This window comes from Balaenoptera physalus (assembly GCF_965194825.1).
Source record: "Balaenoptera physalus genome assembly, chromosome: 14".
NCBI classification, from domain to species: domain Eukaryota; kingdom Metazoa; phylum Chordata; class Mammalia; order Artiodactyla; family Balaenopteridae; genus Balaenoptera; species Balaenoptera physalus.
Genome location: NC_138893.1, coordinates 71,476,478 through 71,495,329, shown reverse-complemented (window position 1 = coordinate 71,495,329; position 18,852 = coordinate 71,476,478). Strand labels below are relative to the sequence as shown.

General features: G+C 47.6%; 1 protein-coding gene across 1 annotated transcript in view; it reads right to left on the bottom strand.

The window, feature by feature from the left end:
- FRMPD2 (FERM and PDZ domain containing 2) overlaps positions 1-18,852 on the bottom strand; it is a 78,979-nt gene that overhangs the window by 13,961 nt on the left and 46,166 nt on the right. Inside the window, exons 16-24 of the mRNA XM_082425477.1 lie at positions 15,235-15,335; positions 13,231-13,320; positions 12,397-12,504; positions 12,188-12,304; positions 8,857-9,062; positions 4,735-4,839; positions 3,638-3,731; positions 2,698-2,783; positions 706-853 (exon numbers count right to left, since the gene is read on the bottom strand). Coding sequence (XP_082281603.1) covers positions 706-853; positions 2,698-2,783; positions 3,638-3,731; positions 4,735-4,839; positions 8,857-9,062; positions 12,188-12,304; positions 12,397-12,504; positions 13,231-13,320; positions 15,235-15,335 — 1,055 coding nt within the window. The remainder of the gene's footprint in view (positions 1-705; positions 854-2,697; positions 2,784-3,637; positions 3,732-4,734; positions 4,840-8,856; positions 9,063-12,187; positions 12,305-12,396; positions 12,505-13,230; positions 13,321-15,234; positions 15,336-18,852) is intronic.

Sequence of the window (18,852 nt, the reverse complement as noted above, 5' to 3'; positions counted from 1 at the left end):
AGAAACAGACTTATTTTATGCACATGCTTTTCCCCCTCCACCCAACCCCATCGCTCACTATGGTTACCTTGCATTCAACCTGACTTAACGCCTTCAGGAAAATCTCTATAAAGGGGTTAACAAGTATCTAAGCTGCAAATCATGACGTACTAAGGAAATAAATGTTTTCCTAGCAGGAAACAAAATCCCAGGGAAGTGCAGAGAGGCAACCCATCAGACGATGTGTAATAATGCCCCTGTAAACTGATCATGGGTTTGCTTTTTGATGCTAGTAACGAGGCTAGGTTTCTGAGCACCTTCCTCTCCACCCGCCCCCTACCTCATCTTTCCTCAGATTTTTGTTACAAGTGTCTCGGCTGAAACGTGGGCCCTTTGTCAGAAAAGGCATGATCCTTTCATTCCAATTTCAACCCCAAATACTTATTTATACACAAACATTCCAGCAGCTGATCAGAAATCCCCAGAAGGCTGGAGGGCAGAATTATGCCTGGTCATCATTTTGGGGAGAATGCATTTTTTTTCTAGAAACATGTTCCATTAGATTGGCTTCCATTGCATCAGAAAGCTGGCCACATGATGACCACCACTGCTCACTATCTTTTGAGAGCCCAGACGGAGCCTTCCTGCTTTCCCTTTGGAGTTGACAATTCAAAAGCAGCACAGGATGACATGACAATAGTAACACTCAGTCCTCTCTCCTCTCACCATATGTCACTGAGACACTGCTCGCAGGCCTTCCAGGCAAGACTGTTGCCAAGGAAACAGCCGTGCATTCATCTCCCATCCTGTCATTAGCAGAAGGACACTGTTGTGCAGTCCTGGGGCCTCTTCTCTCTAAGACCAGTCTTGCAACCTAGAAGGATGGGTGGACGAACTCAATTTACACCTCATATGGCAACCAGGAGTCTCTCCCTCCACTCGGCAAATGCTTCGTAATTTTCTGATACCTCCAGTAGCTGCTTCATTTGAATCTCAAATCAATATCTCCAATCTAGCTTATTTGTTAGGATCCAGAGCCATATTTCCAGCTGTCTGTTGGACAAATGCTCCTGGAAGTAACACGTGTACTTCCATTTCAGTGTATTCAAGGTCAAATTCATCTTCTTCCTCTCACTCACCCTCACTTCCCCCTCCTCATTTTGCTTAAAACATTCCTCCTCTTGCCTTTGCTCTCTCAGAACACTGATCTATCCCTCAACTAATCTCCCAGGGCCCACACTTGCAGTGGACCAGCTCTCCCCCTTCTGCCCTCCAAATACCCATCTGGCTTCCAAGGCTTGCATGTTCTCCATCAGAAACATCTCCCTCAGTGCTCCCCTCTCCTCCATTCCCTCTCCTGCTGCCAATGGCCAGCTGGACTGGGGCAAGCGCCCTCTAACTTGACTTCCTGGACCCTATCTCCTCCTCCTTCAGTCCACTCCCCTCAAGGTTACCCGTGGATTGAAATAAGACAAGCTGAACATGCAACACTCTTGATTAAAAATCTCCAGTGTTTTCCATCACCTAAAATCCAAACCCCCAGCACAGTATCCCAGGCCTATGTCAGTCTGGCTTCCCCCTTTCTTTCTGGTTCAATTTCCCTTTCTTCTTCCCCACACACGGTACACTCCCATTACCCAGAGCATGACCCAGTGGCTAGACATCACCTGGAAGCTTTGGAGAAATTCTAAGCTTCCACTCGGGGGACCTGACCCTGCCAACATCCTCCTGCAGCAACGGTCATTCAGCACCAAGCCTGTGACCCCAGAGTGACAGTTCCTACCTGTCATCACCGCCAGTATGCTGGCCAAATACATTCTCTAAGCATGTCCGTCAGCAAAGTTCTGAAGAATAGAGAATACTAATAAATTATGACTTTGTTCTCAAGATATGTCAACCAAGGTCGCCAAGACAAGTAAACCTCACCACAAAATAGAAGAATGGTTTGGGAAAGGAAGCAAAAGGGGGCCCTTCCACCCCTCTGTTTGCCAGAGGGGTTCCTAGGAGCCCTTTGCATCTCTGATGATTGCCCAGTTGCCAAGAGGGAGAGCCCAGCTCTGTGGCTTAGGCCACCATGGCAAGTAAAGGCTCCCACCCTCAGGCGGAGGATGGGATAGAGTGCAGTAACATCCAGATGCCGCCTGGGCGCTGCACAGAATGAGAACCTAGGGGTGAATGCTCTTGGCATCTTGAATTTCTACCTCTTTGTAATAAAAGGACCCCTAGGACAGTGCAGCCTGTAATTACACAGGATGATGGGAACGGCATGAACTTGGGCGGGGGTGGGTGTCAGCACATGCCAAGGCAAGTGCTGAGAGGCCCTGAGAGCAGAGAGAGGCATTGGTCAGTTACAGCTGGAGCAGAGGGCGTGAGGGGGTGGCCACAGCCAGGCAGGAGAAGTCGCTTCACTCTGTCAGCTCAGTCCAGCTGTCTGATTCCAGAATCTAGGCAAGAGACAGTAAACTTTTCAAGGCTCCTTAGAGGAGGTGAGTTTCTCTGCCTGGGAACATCTGCCTGCTTCCTCCTGACTTTCACACCTCCAAAGAAAAGCACTGGTAAAAGGAAGATGTGAAAGGAAAAAAACAGACAAAAAAAGAAAGTCTCGTTGGTTTCCTGCCTACCCACCTCCCACCCAGAGGCAACCACAGCTTCTGATGTTGTCGAGGAAAACTCTGGGGGGAAGGAAAGCTCCCCAGTAACCAGTAACGGTGCACTCACCTGCCCAGAGCCCTTGAGGCACTGCACGGCCTGCTTGTGGGTGAGGCCGCACAGACTCACTCCATCCACCTGCAAGAGCCGGTCACCTGGGAGGGGGACAGATGTCATGTCCCCGAGCTCCTGGGGCTGCAGGAAGGACTCTTCTGTGAGGCCCCTGCCCAGCGCCCCTCCACACAGCCTCAAGGAGGGGTAGGGAGCTGAACTGGGGGGAGCCCCGCCCGGGCCCTACCAGCCTCCCCTGTGAGCACCTCCACAGATCAGTGGTCTAGAAACCTCTATCCTTGGCTCACAGAGCAGTTAAGCCAGCTAACAAGTACAACCTTATCCTTTCTCCCGATTTCCTGTGAAACCATTTTTGAAAGTTTTTGCAAGTCTCTTAGGGGTGATATTTATATCTCCAGGATGTTTTTTTATTTCAAAAAACGTCAGGGAGACCGGGTTGATGCCAGGGACCCTGGAATTCTAGGGGAAATGGAGATAGGTAAGATCGTAGGTGCCCTTTTTAGCTCAATTCTAGCCATTTTGGAGAACAGTAAAAATCCACCCCCCCTTCCTTCAGAGCAGCGGACGTGAGGAAGGGCACACAGGAGGCTTGCTGGTGTCCTCCCCGGGTACTTAAGCGGAGGTCACCAGTGCCTGCTCTGTCCTCCACGGGGAGCACGGCTTCTCCCATGAACGCCAAACAGCAACAAGTTTATTTAAAATTTCATATTTTTAAATCACCTTATGTTTCCCAAGCATTTGGGCCCCACGTTAACATATCAGGTAGGTGGGTCAGGTTAAATCATCTCCTTTTCCAGGTAAGGAAACCATGACCTGGAGAGGCAATCATTTGCACAAGGCATCAGAGTGAGAGTGGGGCAAGGCTTGAAGGCTGCACCCCCCACGCCGAGGCTCATCACACCACAGAACGCAGAGCCCAGCATGACTCCATCCTCACCCTGCAGGATCCGCCCCTCCTTGGCTGCTGGCCCTCCGGGAATGATGGATTTCACGTAGATACCTCCACAGAGCACACTTGTGTTAATGCCACCCTGGAAAACACAATGAAAAACTCACCACCCATCTGTCCCCTCCTGAAGGGGCCTCCCCCACCTCCCTGACTCAGAGAGCCCCCATCTGCCTTCCGCTCTATCCCATCACCTCATCTCCATGTGACACCATCTTATATGTTCACTTGTTTGTTTAGGCTTTATTATCCACTGAGCAGAAGTTTAGGTGCTCACAAGAAGTATAACGATATGAGCCATGTGAGGGAGCTGTGTCATATCCAGCCCAGCACTGGCCAATGGCAGGTGCTCAGAAATGTCACATCAATGTACCACATCATCTCTCCATAAGCAGTGACCAGCAAAGGTGGATACAGCGATGGGCCCAAAGGCTGGTGCCTGGCATATTCTGTATCCTTGTGTGTTGGTTTGTGGATACAAAAGCAGAATTCAACCACACAGTATTTTGCAACTTTTTTTTTTTAACTTAACAATAGACTATGAACATCCTTATGGGTCACTAAAGATCTAACTTTATCTTTTTCTTCTAACTTTTCCATGTATGTATACACACATATATAAAATTTTTTACACCAGTGGGATTATATAATATCATTCTTGTACAATTTTTATCCTCCCTCCTCCCGGGTCTGCCAGATGGAGCTCAGAAACCAAATGCAAAGTGTCTGTCCTGAATAGAGGTCTTACCAACCTGACGACCAGGGACCACCCCATTCACCTTTGGCTTGTGTCCCTGAAGCTCTACAATGCTACCCTCTCCTTACTGTCCAGCATAACCATAATTCCACCCACACTGCTTGGAGTGTCTGCTCTTCCCAAGTTTGCCATTGGTCTCCCAGTTTCACTTTGAACTCCCATCCCTCACTGAGGCCCCCACTGACTTTCTTGGTTCATCACTTCTGACGTGCTGCTTGTACCCAGCGAGCACTGGGTCATCAGAGGTTGGCATATGAGTGCAATGCCCACCAAGACTCCAGATGAACATCTTTCAACTGTTTACTTTCTAAGCTCTCCTAAGAATTCTTACAGTCACGCTGAATCCAAGTGTCCCATCTTCTTTAACCAGCTCCACAAAGTAGATTTCACTGGCATTGTTTTCTGAAGGTGATAGAGGGCACGAAGAACCAGTACCCTGCCACGAATGAACAAACAAAAAGAAAGAAGAAGTGAAGGTGCTGGCCCTGCCTAAGCAGATGGCACCTCTTAGCTCTCACCTGCTCTCAGGAGCCAGCAGCATTGCACATCAAAAAAAATCATAAGTTTCAGGGCTGGGCCAACAGGGGATTCACTCTCAGCTTAATCAGTTCTCCCTGTATGACCTTGCACCTGTCTCTTGGTCTCTCCAGACTTGTTTCCCAATCCACGGAACTGCAATGAGAGTTCACCTTCTAACAGTGAGCATGAATGATGCCCAGCACATAACAGGGTCTCAATAGATTCCCTCCTGTTTCTACTCATGATGCAAATATTGTTATGAGAACTGAAGTCATCTAGACACTTCCTGGTAGCTTCACACATGACACCAATCAAGTGAAGGCATGCTGGATACCAGATACACAGCAGCTTCTGGAGCAGAAGAAAACCTCAGGAGGACCTTCAATCATCTCTAGCAAGAGTAGCTGTACTGGGTCTCTACTTTACAGTGGTTGAATGCTTGAGGGAACAACAGAAGAGAGTATTTTCTACCTCATGCCAGGCATTTTGCTTGGTGCTGTGACATGCATGTCATGTTGATTCATCCGTCCAGTCATGCTACAAGATTAATTAAGCACCTGCTATGGGTCAGGTACTGCGATAGTTGGGGAGATGACAGTGATAAGACAGACCTGCCCATATTGAACTACTTCTCATGGGGAAGGGTCTTTCAATGAACTGTGCCGAGAAGATGGGGCCACAGATACTCCCAGCCTTTTGTCCTATCTGTCCCCTTGGCTAAGCTGCTTAGCGGCTGCCTGGTCCACCATGTCAGAAAATACAATTAATATATAGGAAAATAAACAGGCTGAAGTAAGCTAAAAAAAAACCGATTCAACAGAAGAGGTTCCAAAAAGATTTGGTATAGAAACAGATGAAACCCCAGTTGTTTCAGAGATGCTCCATATCCCGTGGTCTGGCAAGGGGTTTTATCTAAATTTTAAAATTCAAAGAGTAAAGCAACCACTGAGGTCGAGGTCCAAAGTGAGAGGGTGTAACTCGACTATGCCACAAAAGGTTACCTACCCATGAAGCTGGCCACGTGACCCAGAGAGCCCGGATGGCACAAGTTCTGCAGTCTGTGCCGTGGTCAGCTGCGGCCTTGGTGCACCATTGCTCCCCTCAACTGCCCACCACAAACCAGCTCGCAGGTGCAGCCCCAGAGGCCCCAACTGGAAGTCCTCTCGGCCCTGCTTCCTGTGAGAGGGGGCCTTCTGAAGTGCGGCCTGGGGGGAAGGTTTCTGCTCTGGAATCCCACTCCTATGATTCACATCCCAGCTCTGCCATGTACTCCCTGAGAGACGACGGGCACGTTCCTGTCTCTCTGTGCCTCAGGGACTCCACTGATAAAAAGTGTTGATGATAGTAATTATCTCACAGGCTTGTAATGAAGCTTGCATGATGTAACACATCCAAGTGCTCAGGACCTTGCCTGACACATGGTTAATCACTCAGTAAGTGTCCACTGTTAGTATTACTCTTTTGCCAACTTCCCGTCCAGCTCTTCATGGGATACACCATCCAGGTGAGCACCATGGCCAGTGAGGAAGGATCTAGCCTACATGGAGCCCTACTGCCAGCCAGAACCTTGGCACTTTTGTCTCCACAGCTCTGTGCCCAGACATCACTGCTTCTCTCATAAGAGAGAAAAATGAGGTTGAGAGAGGTGGGGTAACTTGCCCCTTTCAACCAGAGTCCCAGCAAGAAAGAGAAGGTGTACATCCCCATCCTGGGTGATGGAGGAGAGCTGACACAAGGCCTGCTTTCAAAGGTGTGGGCAAGCAGTTAAAGAAACCGATTAGGAGAGCTAAGCATCCCAGGGCTAGAAACTGCAGGTGCTCTTACCTTCCCTGAGCCTGAGGAGCGAGAGGGGGGATGGCTGATGGAACTGAGCGAGTGGTAAAGAGCTCTGGGGCAAAGGGCACCTAACAGGAGCTGTGTTCTTCAGCAGAGGGTCACAGCCGACCTGAGCACAGGCAGAGAGTGACAAGCCAGTACTCACTCATCCCCCAGCTGCAGGCTCCCACTGGACTGTGAAATAAGAGAAAACCTATATAGTGGTCTCTGCCCCCCATTCCTGGCACAGAGCTCCTTCAACCCTTGTAATTTCCTAAGTGATATATGTGGAATCTAAAAAACAAACTCAGAAGCAGAGTAGTGGACTGGTAGTTGCCAGGGTGAGGGTGAGGGGTGGGCGGTGGGGAGAATGGGTGAAGGTGTCAAAGGGTACAAATTTCCAGTTATAAGGTAAACAATTTCTGGGTATGTAACGTACTGCATGGTTACCACAGTTAGAAATACTGTATTGTATATTTGCAAGTTGCTAAGAGAGTATATCCAAAATGCTCTCCACACACACACACACACACACACACACACACACACACACACACAATTTTAACTCTGTGAGGAGATGGACCTGCTAACTAACCTTGTTGTGGTAATCATTTTGCTATATATGCGTGTGTGTGTGTCTATACATATGTACATATGTATAGACACACACATATATGTCAATTATATCACAATGAGTGATAAAAAACTAAAATACACGGATGGCTAAATTCAAAAATAAAAAAATTTCCTAAGTGACAGGAGACTAGGAGCATCTTTTGTTCTAATATTTGGTCTTTGACCTCAGTTCCTGACACAGAGCTCTCAAATCCCTTGAAATTTTCTGGGTTATAAGAATGTCTTTTGTTCTAAAGAGAGAACTCTGGTTCCTGCGTAGCTTCAGGATGGGGGCTGGTCACCAGAAAACCAAGCCATGATTAGAAGCTTGAAACTTTCCACTCCACTCAACCCCCCATCCTCTGGGGAGGCAAGAGGGGCTAGAGATTGAGCTAATGATCCACCATGCCTGCGTGCTGAAGCCTCCATAGAAATTTCAAAAGTATGGGATTCGTAGTTTCCAGGTTCATAAACAAATCTATGCAGGGAGTACGGCACACCCTAACTCCACAGGGGCAGATGATCCTGCCCTCAGGACCCTTCTAGACCTCACCCTATGCATCTCTTCATCTGTCTGTTCCCTTGTACCTTTAAAACATCCTTTATAGTAAATCAGCGATAGCAAGCAAACTGTTTTCCTGGATTCTGTGAGCTGCTCTAGGAAAGTAACAAACCCAAGGAGGGGGTCATGGGGACCTCCAATTTGCAGCCAAGTCAGACAGAAGTGTGGGTAACCTGGGGACCAACAACTTCATTATCATCTGGAGTGGAGGCTGTCTTGAGGGATGGGTCCTTCATCTGTGGGATCTGGTGCTAATTCCAGTATGTTAGTGTCAGAATTGCTTGATGTGGAAAACCCACCCAACTGGTGTCAGAGTGTTGTGAGTGGGGTAGTAGTGTGAGATAAAGGAAAACAACTCTCTGTTCCCAGACACAGGGTTTCTGGGCAGAGCCAACCAGAAGACAGAGGGCTGACACAGTCTGTGAACGTCAGCTCCGCGGGGCCCAGAGAAAAACGGAGAGAGGTCTGGAGGGGCAAAAGGAGACCTTTCCATCCAGTGTCTAAGGAAACACAGCTGGAGTCTGGCGGCCCTGGGACTAAAGCAGACAGTTCTCTGCATGCCAAAGCTGGCCTTTGTCTTCTTCCTCCTTGGTGTGTTGTCAAGAGCAAAGGCAATGAGTTGCAGCTTGAGGACTAACTAGAGACCAAGAATACAAGATGTCTGGTTGTCCACGCATTGCCCTTGGCGGAAGCCAGTTATTACCAGTCACAGTTAAAATCAGTGACCGAGGACACTGAAATCTCAAACGCTGAGCCCTGGCACTGCACTAGAAGCTTTGCCTTTTCCCCTTTATATTCTTCTCAACAACCATGCACTGTAAGTATTTATTTCCTGACGTGGCAAATAGAGAACAAAGAGGGACTTTGGAGCCAAGGCTGTTGGGCTCCACAGCCTGTTCTCTTTCCTCCGGATTCTAGAGAGTGAAGCAAGGGAATGATTACCTTAAATGGCAGAGCAGACAGCTGAGGCCTCAGCCTGGGCATTAAGCTCTGAGTCCGAGCCATTTCCAGTTCTTCAATATTTCTTTCCTGGTCTTGTGTGTGTGACGAAAAACTTCCCAGGTGCCCGTTGCTCAGGCTGTCTGTAGAGAAGACCCCAGAGTTGGCCGTGCTATTCTTCTCCTCGCTTGAGGTATTTCCACAAACACCTATAAAAACAAGCCAAGAAGAAATCAACAGCTTGGAAAGGCTGACGTCTCAGTGGCATTTCTATGTGGGGCATAGCATTTCCCTCCAATGACAGAAAGACCTTTTATAGCTGCTGGGAGCCATGTGAGTTTAGCACCTCATGAGAGATGATGCATTTAGAATAGAGGAAGGGAAGATTCTGGATGTGTTCTTGAAAGTTAAATAGAGCTTGTGTGACCCAATTATGAAAACACAGGAGCAGCGGACAGTTATAATGGCAGTTCCCCCTTTTTAAGCTCTTGCCACATTATGGGCACCACACACACACACACACACACACACACACACACACACACACATATATATGTGTGTGTGTATATATATATATACACATATACATATATGTATCTTTCCATGTTTTCAACATACCCACCAGGAAGGTGTGATCCCAGTTCAAACATAAGGAAGCAGAGTCAAAAGGATTAAATCTTGGCCAAAACCCCACAAGCAGCATGTTGCTCTTAAAGCCAGCCTCTTCCAGAGTCCCTGCTAAGCACACCTGTAATCACACTGTGATCCAAAGTTCACCGTGTCTGGTTCTTTGCGGGGAACTTGGTACTAACCAGATGGTGGACTCCCTTTGGGTGAAGCCTGGGCCACTGATTCCCATTTACCCCATGTCTGACCCTCGAGCTGGCACAGAGCAGAGGAAAGAACATGAGGTCAGGAATCACTAGGTAAAACCTAGGGCAAGGTAATTCACATTTTTGGACCTCAATTTCCTCATATCTAAAATAGAGATAATCTCAACTACCTCGTAGGGTTGGTGAGGCTTAGAAATTAAATATAGAGAGATGTTTATACATGTAGAGAGAGAGAGAAAGAGATTACAGCTTAGTACATAGTACTAAGAGCCTCAATACATGTATTTACCGTGCATATGTTAATGTCAGCTATTTACCATGCATATGTTAATATCAGCTATTTAACAAACCTATATGGGAGGAAGGAACACAGTTAGATTTTCTTTACATCTGGATATATAGACACACAAGTAAGTTTACAACTTTTGATACAGACTCATTAGTACTCAGGAAAATGCTCAACTCCCACAGTGGATAAACTTAATTTAATGAATCAGATTAGAAGTTGTTCAAGCCCAAAGGTATTCAGTAGAGAGTGGAAGGCCACCGTTCAGTAATGTCTGATTCCTGGCAATTTCTTTTTTTTTTTTTTTAACATCTTTACTGGAGTATAATTGCTTTACAATGGTGTGTTAGTTTCTGCTGTATAACAGTGAATCAGCTGTACGTATACATATATCCCCATATCCCATCCCTCTTGTATCTCCCTCCCACCCTCCTTATCCCACCCCTCTAGGTGGTCACAAAGCACCGAGCTGATCTCCCTGCGCTATGCGGCTGCTTCTCATTAGCTATTCTACTGTCATTGTCCTTCTAGCAATGTTGTAAGCATCTGTTTATTTTCTTCCACACCCTCCACAAGAGACAAGAACAAGACTTATGACTGGATTAAAACGTCAAGCTGTGCAATGTATGTCTTGCCTAATGGAAATACAAGCTAGAACTTCTGTGGGTAATTAAAACTCAATCTGTAGTGGAGGGTGATGTCTGCTCCTGATGGGAAGGCTCTCTGTCTTGTCTTTGATCTCCAGTCTAGAGCACATGCCCCAACAGCAGCCCAACCAGATAGAAACTCACGGTGGTCAAGCCTCTGCCCACAGTGACCAGCCAGAGTCACTGTGGAAGCATCTTCCTCCAACAAAGGTGGCAGCTGTTTCGAGGAACCCCAACTGTCACCAGGCAGAGTTACCAACAGGTGACAGGGACTCCAGGGTGAGAGGACACGCAATTCACAGGCACTGTGGGTACTCCATCATCAGAAACTCTAAAGTGAGGTTGGGGCCTCACAGACTTTGGGTGCCAGTTTTGGACATCCCCACCCCAGCAGGCCATCCTTGACACTGAATGGATTCCAGCTCAGCTGCATTATGTTTCCTGATTTTAAAAATAGGATGGTTTGATTGCTCCCCTCTGTCCTTTCCTGTGCAAAGTATGGAGGGAAATGCAAGGACAGCTAAAACATTGTGGGAAGAACAGTGACAGTGTAGGAAATCCAACAGAGCAGTGAGCTGGGGAGGGTGCTGTGGAAGGGCCGGGCCAGTCCCTGGTCAGGTCCAAGCACAGGATGAAAGGCACATGGCTAAGGCCCCAGCTTTGCCACCCCTCATCCCCCCACAGCTTCTGGACGAAGGGCAGATGCAGCACCTGGAAAGCCATCTGGTGATGGTGTGTACATGTGCAAGAGTGAGAGAGGGCATGTGGTTTTCAGAGGGCAAGGCCAAGGGGGTGACTACATTTAGGACCCAGAAAATGCTGGCTGGTGTGACACGAAGCATTTCTGTACATGAGAGGAAATTGTACAAAGCTCCTAGAGTGTGGGCCTGGCTTTGTAAGCAGTCTGCTGGAAAATGGCAGGATCATCCAACCAAAAAGCTGTGGGGAGCCCAGGTAACTGGGAGGGAAAGGGATGTTAACATCCCCCCATTACCACCCCAAACCTGACCCAAATAAACATAGTCATATATTATTCTTCAGTACAGGCAATTGTTGGATAGTTATCTAAAGGATGAATAAAATCATCTTTAAAAATAAAAAAAACCTTTACTCTTTTGGTTGATCTCTAACATGCTGAGTCCTAACCAAATTAGAACAGAATGCTTGTTATGTTCTTCAGCTTCAAGAACAGCCCCCTGTCTCCTTCCCACTGGATTCCACGACTAAGCCCCAAATACGTAGAATTACTGCAGTAGCTACTTTCAATAAGGACTTGGGTGATAGAAAGAATATCCTCCCTGTCATGCGAGAAGAGTGGCAGAAAAACACACAATAGCTGCATCTAATAAAGAACTAGAGTAGGCTTCTCCCATTCAGCAGGACAAGCAATGGTAGAGCCCATTCTGCCCCTGAAATTGCAGAGTTTATTGATTTGTGCCAAAGCCACTACCACGAGGGAGGTAATACAAAAGACCTACGCGGACTTAAAGCCCCAGTACTCTGTGGTAAAAATGTACTCCTGAAAATAAAGGAGGCTCTCCAGCTTCTGAAAGTGGGTTAAGACATACCTTTTGACTGAGAAATGATTAATTCTATGTTGTCAGGAGAATTCTGAATCATTCTAACAGCCATGTCGAATGTGAAGCCATCCAGACTGATGTGATTCAAGGCTAGTATCTGCCCTCCTGGAAAAATAAGACATCTCAATAATCCCATCAAGGAAATGAGAAAGAGCAGTTCCTTAAAGCAGCATCTCTGGCAATCAAAAAAGACATACCTGGTTTGATCTTTTTAGCTTTTTCAGCTGGTCCCCCAGGTATAATAGAAGATATAAAGATGCCAGGATCAACTTTGCCTACGTCTTCTCCCTCATTCATGACAAAACCTATAATCCAATTATATGAAAGAAGATGATACTTAATGATTTTTGCAGCTCAGAGAGGTTAGGTTATTTGCTTGAGATCACACAGCTACTAAGTAGCAATGCTGATATTTGTACCTAGGTCCTCTGATCCTCCAACAGCTCTTTCTACTCTGCCATGACGCATGGAGAAAAGTGGATTGTCCCGCATTCATAAGCACAACTACAGCTAGGAACACAGCCCACCAAAGTGCATGGATTTGGTTCCAATACATAATCAGATTGGAAAAAAAAGATGATTTTTAATCAAGTAACTTCTCTCAGTGCCTTGTTTCTTTTTTTTTTTTTTTTTTAGTGCCTTGTTTCTTATGTGTTCTTAAGGGTCTTCGAATGTGGTAAATAGTAAGAGGTGAAAAAGATTGACTACTCTTCCCCATCCCTAAGAATCTAAATATAATAGAGAAAAGTTATTACGTGGTATTAGACGGAAAAGTCTTTTTCTATCTTGTACTTAGATTTTCAAGATCTGCACCCCAAAACCTGATCAGGCCTAAAAGGAAACTTTGACCCCAACATCCCATTGCTGGTTAGGGACATTCAAAGGGAAGAAAAAGAAGTGATCACTGAAAAAGGCAAATTGGGAGAGGACAGGCAGGAAAAGGGAGTAGAAAAGTCTAAAGGGAAGATGGCACACACCTCCCCTCTGCCCAGAGGGAAAGACTGGGTCCCCCCTGCCAGAAGCCCTCTTACCAAAACCACGGCGTGGATCCCGGCTCAGTGTCACACACACAATTTCTCGGTCTGGTTCGGCTGTAAAGCTCCTTCTCTTATTTTGTGGCCCTGGAACTGGAAACAAAGCCCCACATTGCGCTTTTCCCCCAAATTATCAGAGACCTAATACAAAAGGTGTGAACACTATTTCACACACACGCACAATGCTGGGCATGGATGGCTGAACACATACTTTTTTTTTAATAAGTTTTAAAAATTTATTTTACTGAAGTATAGTTGATCTACAATGTTGTGTTAATTTCTGCTATACAGCAAAGTGGTTCAGTTATACATATATATACATTTTTTTCATATTCTTTTCCATTATGGTTTATCACAGGATATTGAATATAGTTCCCTGTGCTATACAATAGGACCTTGCTGTTTATCCATCCTATATATAATAGTTTGCATCTGCTAATCCCAAACTCCCAATCCATCCTTCCCCCAACCCCCTCCCCCTTGGCAACCACAAGTCTGTTCTCTATGTCTGTGAGTCTGTTTCTATTTTGTAGATAGGTTCATTTGTGAACACATACTTCTGATTAGCCTCACCGGGTCAGTGTTGGCTCATCAAGAGCAGAGGCAAAGGTAGGGTGGGCCATGGTGCTTGCTCTGCATGACTTACTACAGCTATTTTTTTTCTGCATTGGTCTTGGGACAAGACAGAATCCAAGCAGAGATGACCTTGCTGGCAGTGAAAACTGAAGCTAAAGTTGGAGCACAGAGATGAGACAGCAAAATCTTCCCCTCTTGGGCCCCTAACAGTAGGGGGTGATATGGCCCTGCAGCCCAGCGCAGGTTTCCCCCAGCTTGGGTCTTGGAGGGGACCTAAGGCAGAGCCCTGACGAGCAATCCAATGCCAACCACAGAGCACGTGGAAAAATCCCCAAAGAGTGACCCGCCACCCAGCGTTTTCCACATCGCTCCCTCCCCCAAGGGACCATGGTGGGACCTGTACACAGTTCATGGTGAAGAGCCACCTGGTGGTATTCCAGATCCAATCCCAGGCTTAATGCTCATCAAATATAAATATCTTCTCTAGCTCAGGAATCTCTTTGTGTTTATGTCCCACTGGGGACCTGACTGGAGGATATATGACAGAGGGGAATGCCGCCTGCCCTGTATACGTTTTCGGGTGAGTAGTGGGAGATGATATTCTGAGCCCACATGAAGAGTTGTAAAGAAAATGAATGATACATTTTTCCAGCCACGCCCCTCCACAGCAGGTATTCCTCACGCTGGACTAGAGCGCTGGGAATCTTCACCAGTGCTAACACATTTAGGATATATGTGCTCAGTCCAAGCCAAAGGTGGACAGCATGGGCTTTTCCCAACCATAAGTAGTTTTTTGTTTTTTTTTTTAACATCTTTATTGGAGTATAATTGCTTTACAATGGTGTGTTAGTTTCTGCTGTATAACAAAGTGAATCAGCTATACATATACATATATCCCCATATCTCCTCCCTCTTGCGTCTCCCTCCTACCCTCTCTATCCCACCCTTCTAGGTGGACACAAAGCACCGAGCTGATCTCCCTGTGCTATGTGGCTGCTTCCCACTAGCTATCTATTTTACATTTGGTAGTGTATATATCTCCATGCCACTCTCTCACTTCGTCCCAGCTTACCCTTCCCCCTCCCCGTGTCCTCAGGTCCATTCTCTACGTCTGTGTCTTTATTCCTGTCCTGCCCCGAGGTTCTTCAGAGCCTTTTTTTTTTTTTTAGATTCCATATATATGTGTTAGCATACAGTATTTGTTTTTCTCTTTCTGACTTACTTCACTCTGTATGACAGAATACTCTGGTTTCTCTTCAGATCGAATAAATCTTTCACCTTCTACATAAGTAGTTTTGAGATTAATGGAAAAGCAAAAAGATTGTGAACATTATTGGGGAAGCAAAATGAAGTAGTGGCAAAAGATTGAAAGCAAGAGTCACGTGTAAGGTTACCTTTACCCCAAGCCCATGGCTTGGCCCATACCTGTGCGTGTGCTCTGAGCAGGCAGTCCAGAGAGAGGGTCACAAGTCGTTGGCTTCTGGGTCAAACAGATGTGCTCCAGCTGCTCGTGGCCAGGGCAGGGCCTGCAGGGAAAGTCAACAAGATGAGGTAAGATGCCCCTAGAAGGTAACTTCCTGCCATTCTGAGTATGGGTGGTGGCCCCATGCTCATCAATCAACAGATCCATAGGCAGACCCCATCAAGGGCTGATCTGGTTATCAGAAGTACACTGGAAAGAATGGCTTTGGGGGCTTTCTATCTTAGAGGGGACCCTAGAGTCACCCAGGCCCCCTATGAACCTCCCACTATCCCTCCTTTGAGTTGATAAGCAGCCCTTCAAAACCTCCATTTCCTTAACCAGAAAATAAGAATATTCCTATTTCCTAGACTTGTGATGGTCCCAAAATGAGGTAGTAAGTATAAAGCACTGATGTTTTTAGTGGGTCCTGATTTTTCTGTTGTTTGCTTTTTTAGCTGGGCCAGCCATGTTCCATCACTGCCACTGTGATGGCCCCTGAGGGCTTCACACAGTAACTTACCTGCTTGATCCTTGCAGATACTGGAGTTGGCTACCCCCTAGTAATACTGAGCTGAAAACAAGAATCTTTCATGCCGGCATTCAGTTGGCTTTGCCAAGCCAGCATTCTATCAAACAAAGGATGTTCTAGGCCCTAGAAGAATAATGAATTAAGTGGGGACCCTGCCCTACCCACAGGGTCAGCTTTGCTCAAGATAAGCTACATTCAGGGATGAACAAAGTACAGAGTGAGCAGAAAGAATAGAGGCAAAGCCACAGGACTTAGAGCCCTGGAAAAAGCCAGCACTGGGCCTCACCTGAAGAAGGAAGGCCAGGAGGTCGACCATCTGAACAGATCCATCAGCCCTTCATCACCCAGGTTGGCCCCAACCTCAGGGAGCCCACACCTGCCCCACTGCTTTAGGCGGCCCGCCCAAGGCAGGGATGGATGCTGCCACCGCACCTCTCACTGCAACCTGGGATCAGTGATGCCAGGTGCTCCGGGCACAGAGCCTGGCGCTGTTCAAGGGGCCAGAGCTAGAAAGGGAAGAAGAGGAGCGAGGGGGGAGAGAAGGCAGGTGTAGGGCGAGGGACAAGCACAAGGCCATTCTTCAGAGATTAGGGAGGAGGCCTCACTCTGACGTGGCTCCTGTTTATACTGTGCATTTCAGCAAGTTCAACCCAAGTTGACTGATACCCTACTAGATGTCAGTCCCTGGGCTGGCAAGGGACTGAGGGTAAAGGTGAATCAGACATGGGCTCTGCCTTATGGGATCTCCCAGCCCACTGCGAGTTGCAGGATGGGTGCCTTTCCTGCCATCTAGAGCTGACCTAAGTGCCCAGGGAGAGGCTTTGGCAGAGCACTCCTGGGTTTCAAAGAAGGAGATACCCCAGCAGTCCTAGAGGGGCCGAGAAAGGCCACAAGGGAGGGCCTTTGGAGAAAGGAAGGGATTTTCTGCCTCAGGCTGCCACAGCCCATGTGATGCAAGTCACACGTGCAAGTCTATTGTTTAAAAAGGATAAAAAGCAGCATCTACTGCAAATCACAAAAAGACTAACACTGTGTGATTCCACTTTTACAGTAGAGTGAGGTCCTTAAAATAGTCAAATTCATAGAAACAGAAAGTAGAACGATGGTTACCAGGGTTTCAGGGAGGGAGGGATGGGGACTTGTCTTTTAATGGTCATAGGTTCAGTTTGGCAAGATGAGAAGAATTCTGGCTGCACAACAATGAGAATATACTTAACAGTACTGCACTGTCCACTTAAAAATGGTTAAAATGGTGACTTTTATGTTATGTATATTTTACCACAATTAAAATAAGCTTTTAAAAATGCAAACCTAAAGAAAATAATGCCATTTACCGAAAGTCTCCGCATGCTGGCCTCAGAGCTGAGGAGGAGACAGGCGCGTTACTCTCCTCTGGAAGTTCCCCGTTTACAGGACAGATAGATGCATGTGGATGTCAGGGTGGAGGGGCCCCGGGGTCGGCTGCTTGAAGGCGAGCCAGTGGTGCTGGCCAGGGCAGTCAGGAAAGGCTCACAGAAAAGGTGCCGTGAAGTAGGTGGGGCAGGGATCGTATGTCAGGGTTGGCACCCTGATGGCATCCCCGTTCTAAGCAGTGCTGAGCGCACAGCTCCTCAGGCTTGACGCTGGGAACGGGGTCCCACCTCTTGAGTGTCAGTGTCTGCATGCCATCCCATCCCTCCCGTCCTGGCTCTGGCCCGCTGGTCAACAGCACCACCTGCTCCTGCCACACGGGCCCTCTGCTCGTCACCTCTGTGAGCGCCATGAGGCAGGGGCTGGGTCTGTCCTGCTCACTGCTGAGCCCTCAGTGCATAGCTCGGGGCTGGCACACAGCAGGCACTCAACCAATTTTTGTAGCAAGAGGAACTGGGCCTTCGCTCATGGCATTCCTGCCTATCTCCCCTCCTTCTCACTGTGCCCAAACCCACTGTTGGTCAAGACCTGCTGTCACTTCCCCCATGCAGCCCCCCTCTGTCCCTTTACTTGGAAATCACCTCATCTCTCGGGGGGGCGATAAAGCTGTATCTGTGTCTGCCTTAAACATTTAACCATTCTATCCCCTTTAAGAGGGTTTGTGTTCCTACCTTCTCCCCTAGAGACGAGGGGAAGGGCACCAACATTAGGACACTCATCACAGACTCACCCCGTCTTCAGGGTTCTATAACACCATTTAATTCCCACAGCCATCCAGTGGGGCGGGCACCACTGCTCCCACCACTAGACAAATGAGGAAAGAGAGGCACGGGTGTTATAAACAACTAGCGCAACATCACACGCAGCAGACAGCTGAGTAGGTGTAGGTGGATTTCCATGGCATTTGGCTTGTTCCAGCACTCTGCCTGAAGGGGACCCTGGGCTGGGTGATCTTTGCACCAGCCACAGCAAGGATGATGCACTTCTCATCCGTGCACAGGGATGACAGAGCCAGATGGGTGCAGCCCTTGTCCCACCTCAGACCGGCCAGAGCAGTGGTGGGCAGTTCCACATGAGCTCAGGCTCAGCTCATGCTGATCCTGCCTCAGATGCAGTCCTCTTTCTGCCCTAGAGCTTCTTGAACGTCTTGGGCATCTCACCCACCCCCTCTATCCCCCCACCTTACCAAACAGTATAGGAGAGTTCATACCTCCCACAGACAAGCTTGCACCAGAGCGGGATGGGAGCCGATGCACAAGTGTCCACTCCCTGGTCCTTCAGACAGACAATTCTGGGAGGACTTCTGTGCACTTCTCATGGAATTAAGCCCTGGCTGCCCACAGCAGCTATCTTGATGACACTGCCCCCTTTCTTTTCACTTTCCCTCCTTCCCTGTCTCACTTACCCTGCTCACTTCTGCTTCTCGGCATCACCTCCACAAAAACCACCCGCACCCAAGTCATTGTCTTGGGCTGTGCTTCTGGGGGGTCTTCCAGATGGCCAGAGACCCTAGATTTCCCTTTTCACGGAAGGCGACCCATAACCTCTGACGTGAGTTACTAAGGGTTGTGAAAGTCCGGCATTCATAAACTAAAATTAGAGGAGAACCAGAGATTACTGAGGACTCCAGTGCAGCTTCCTA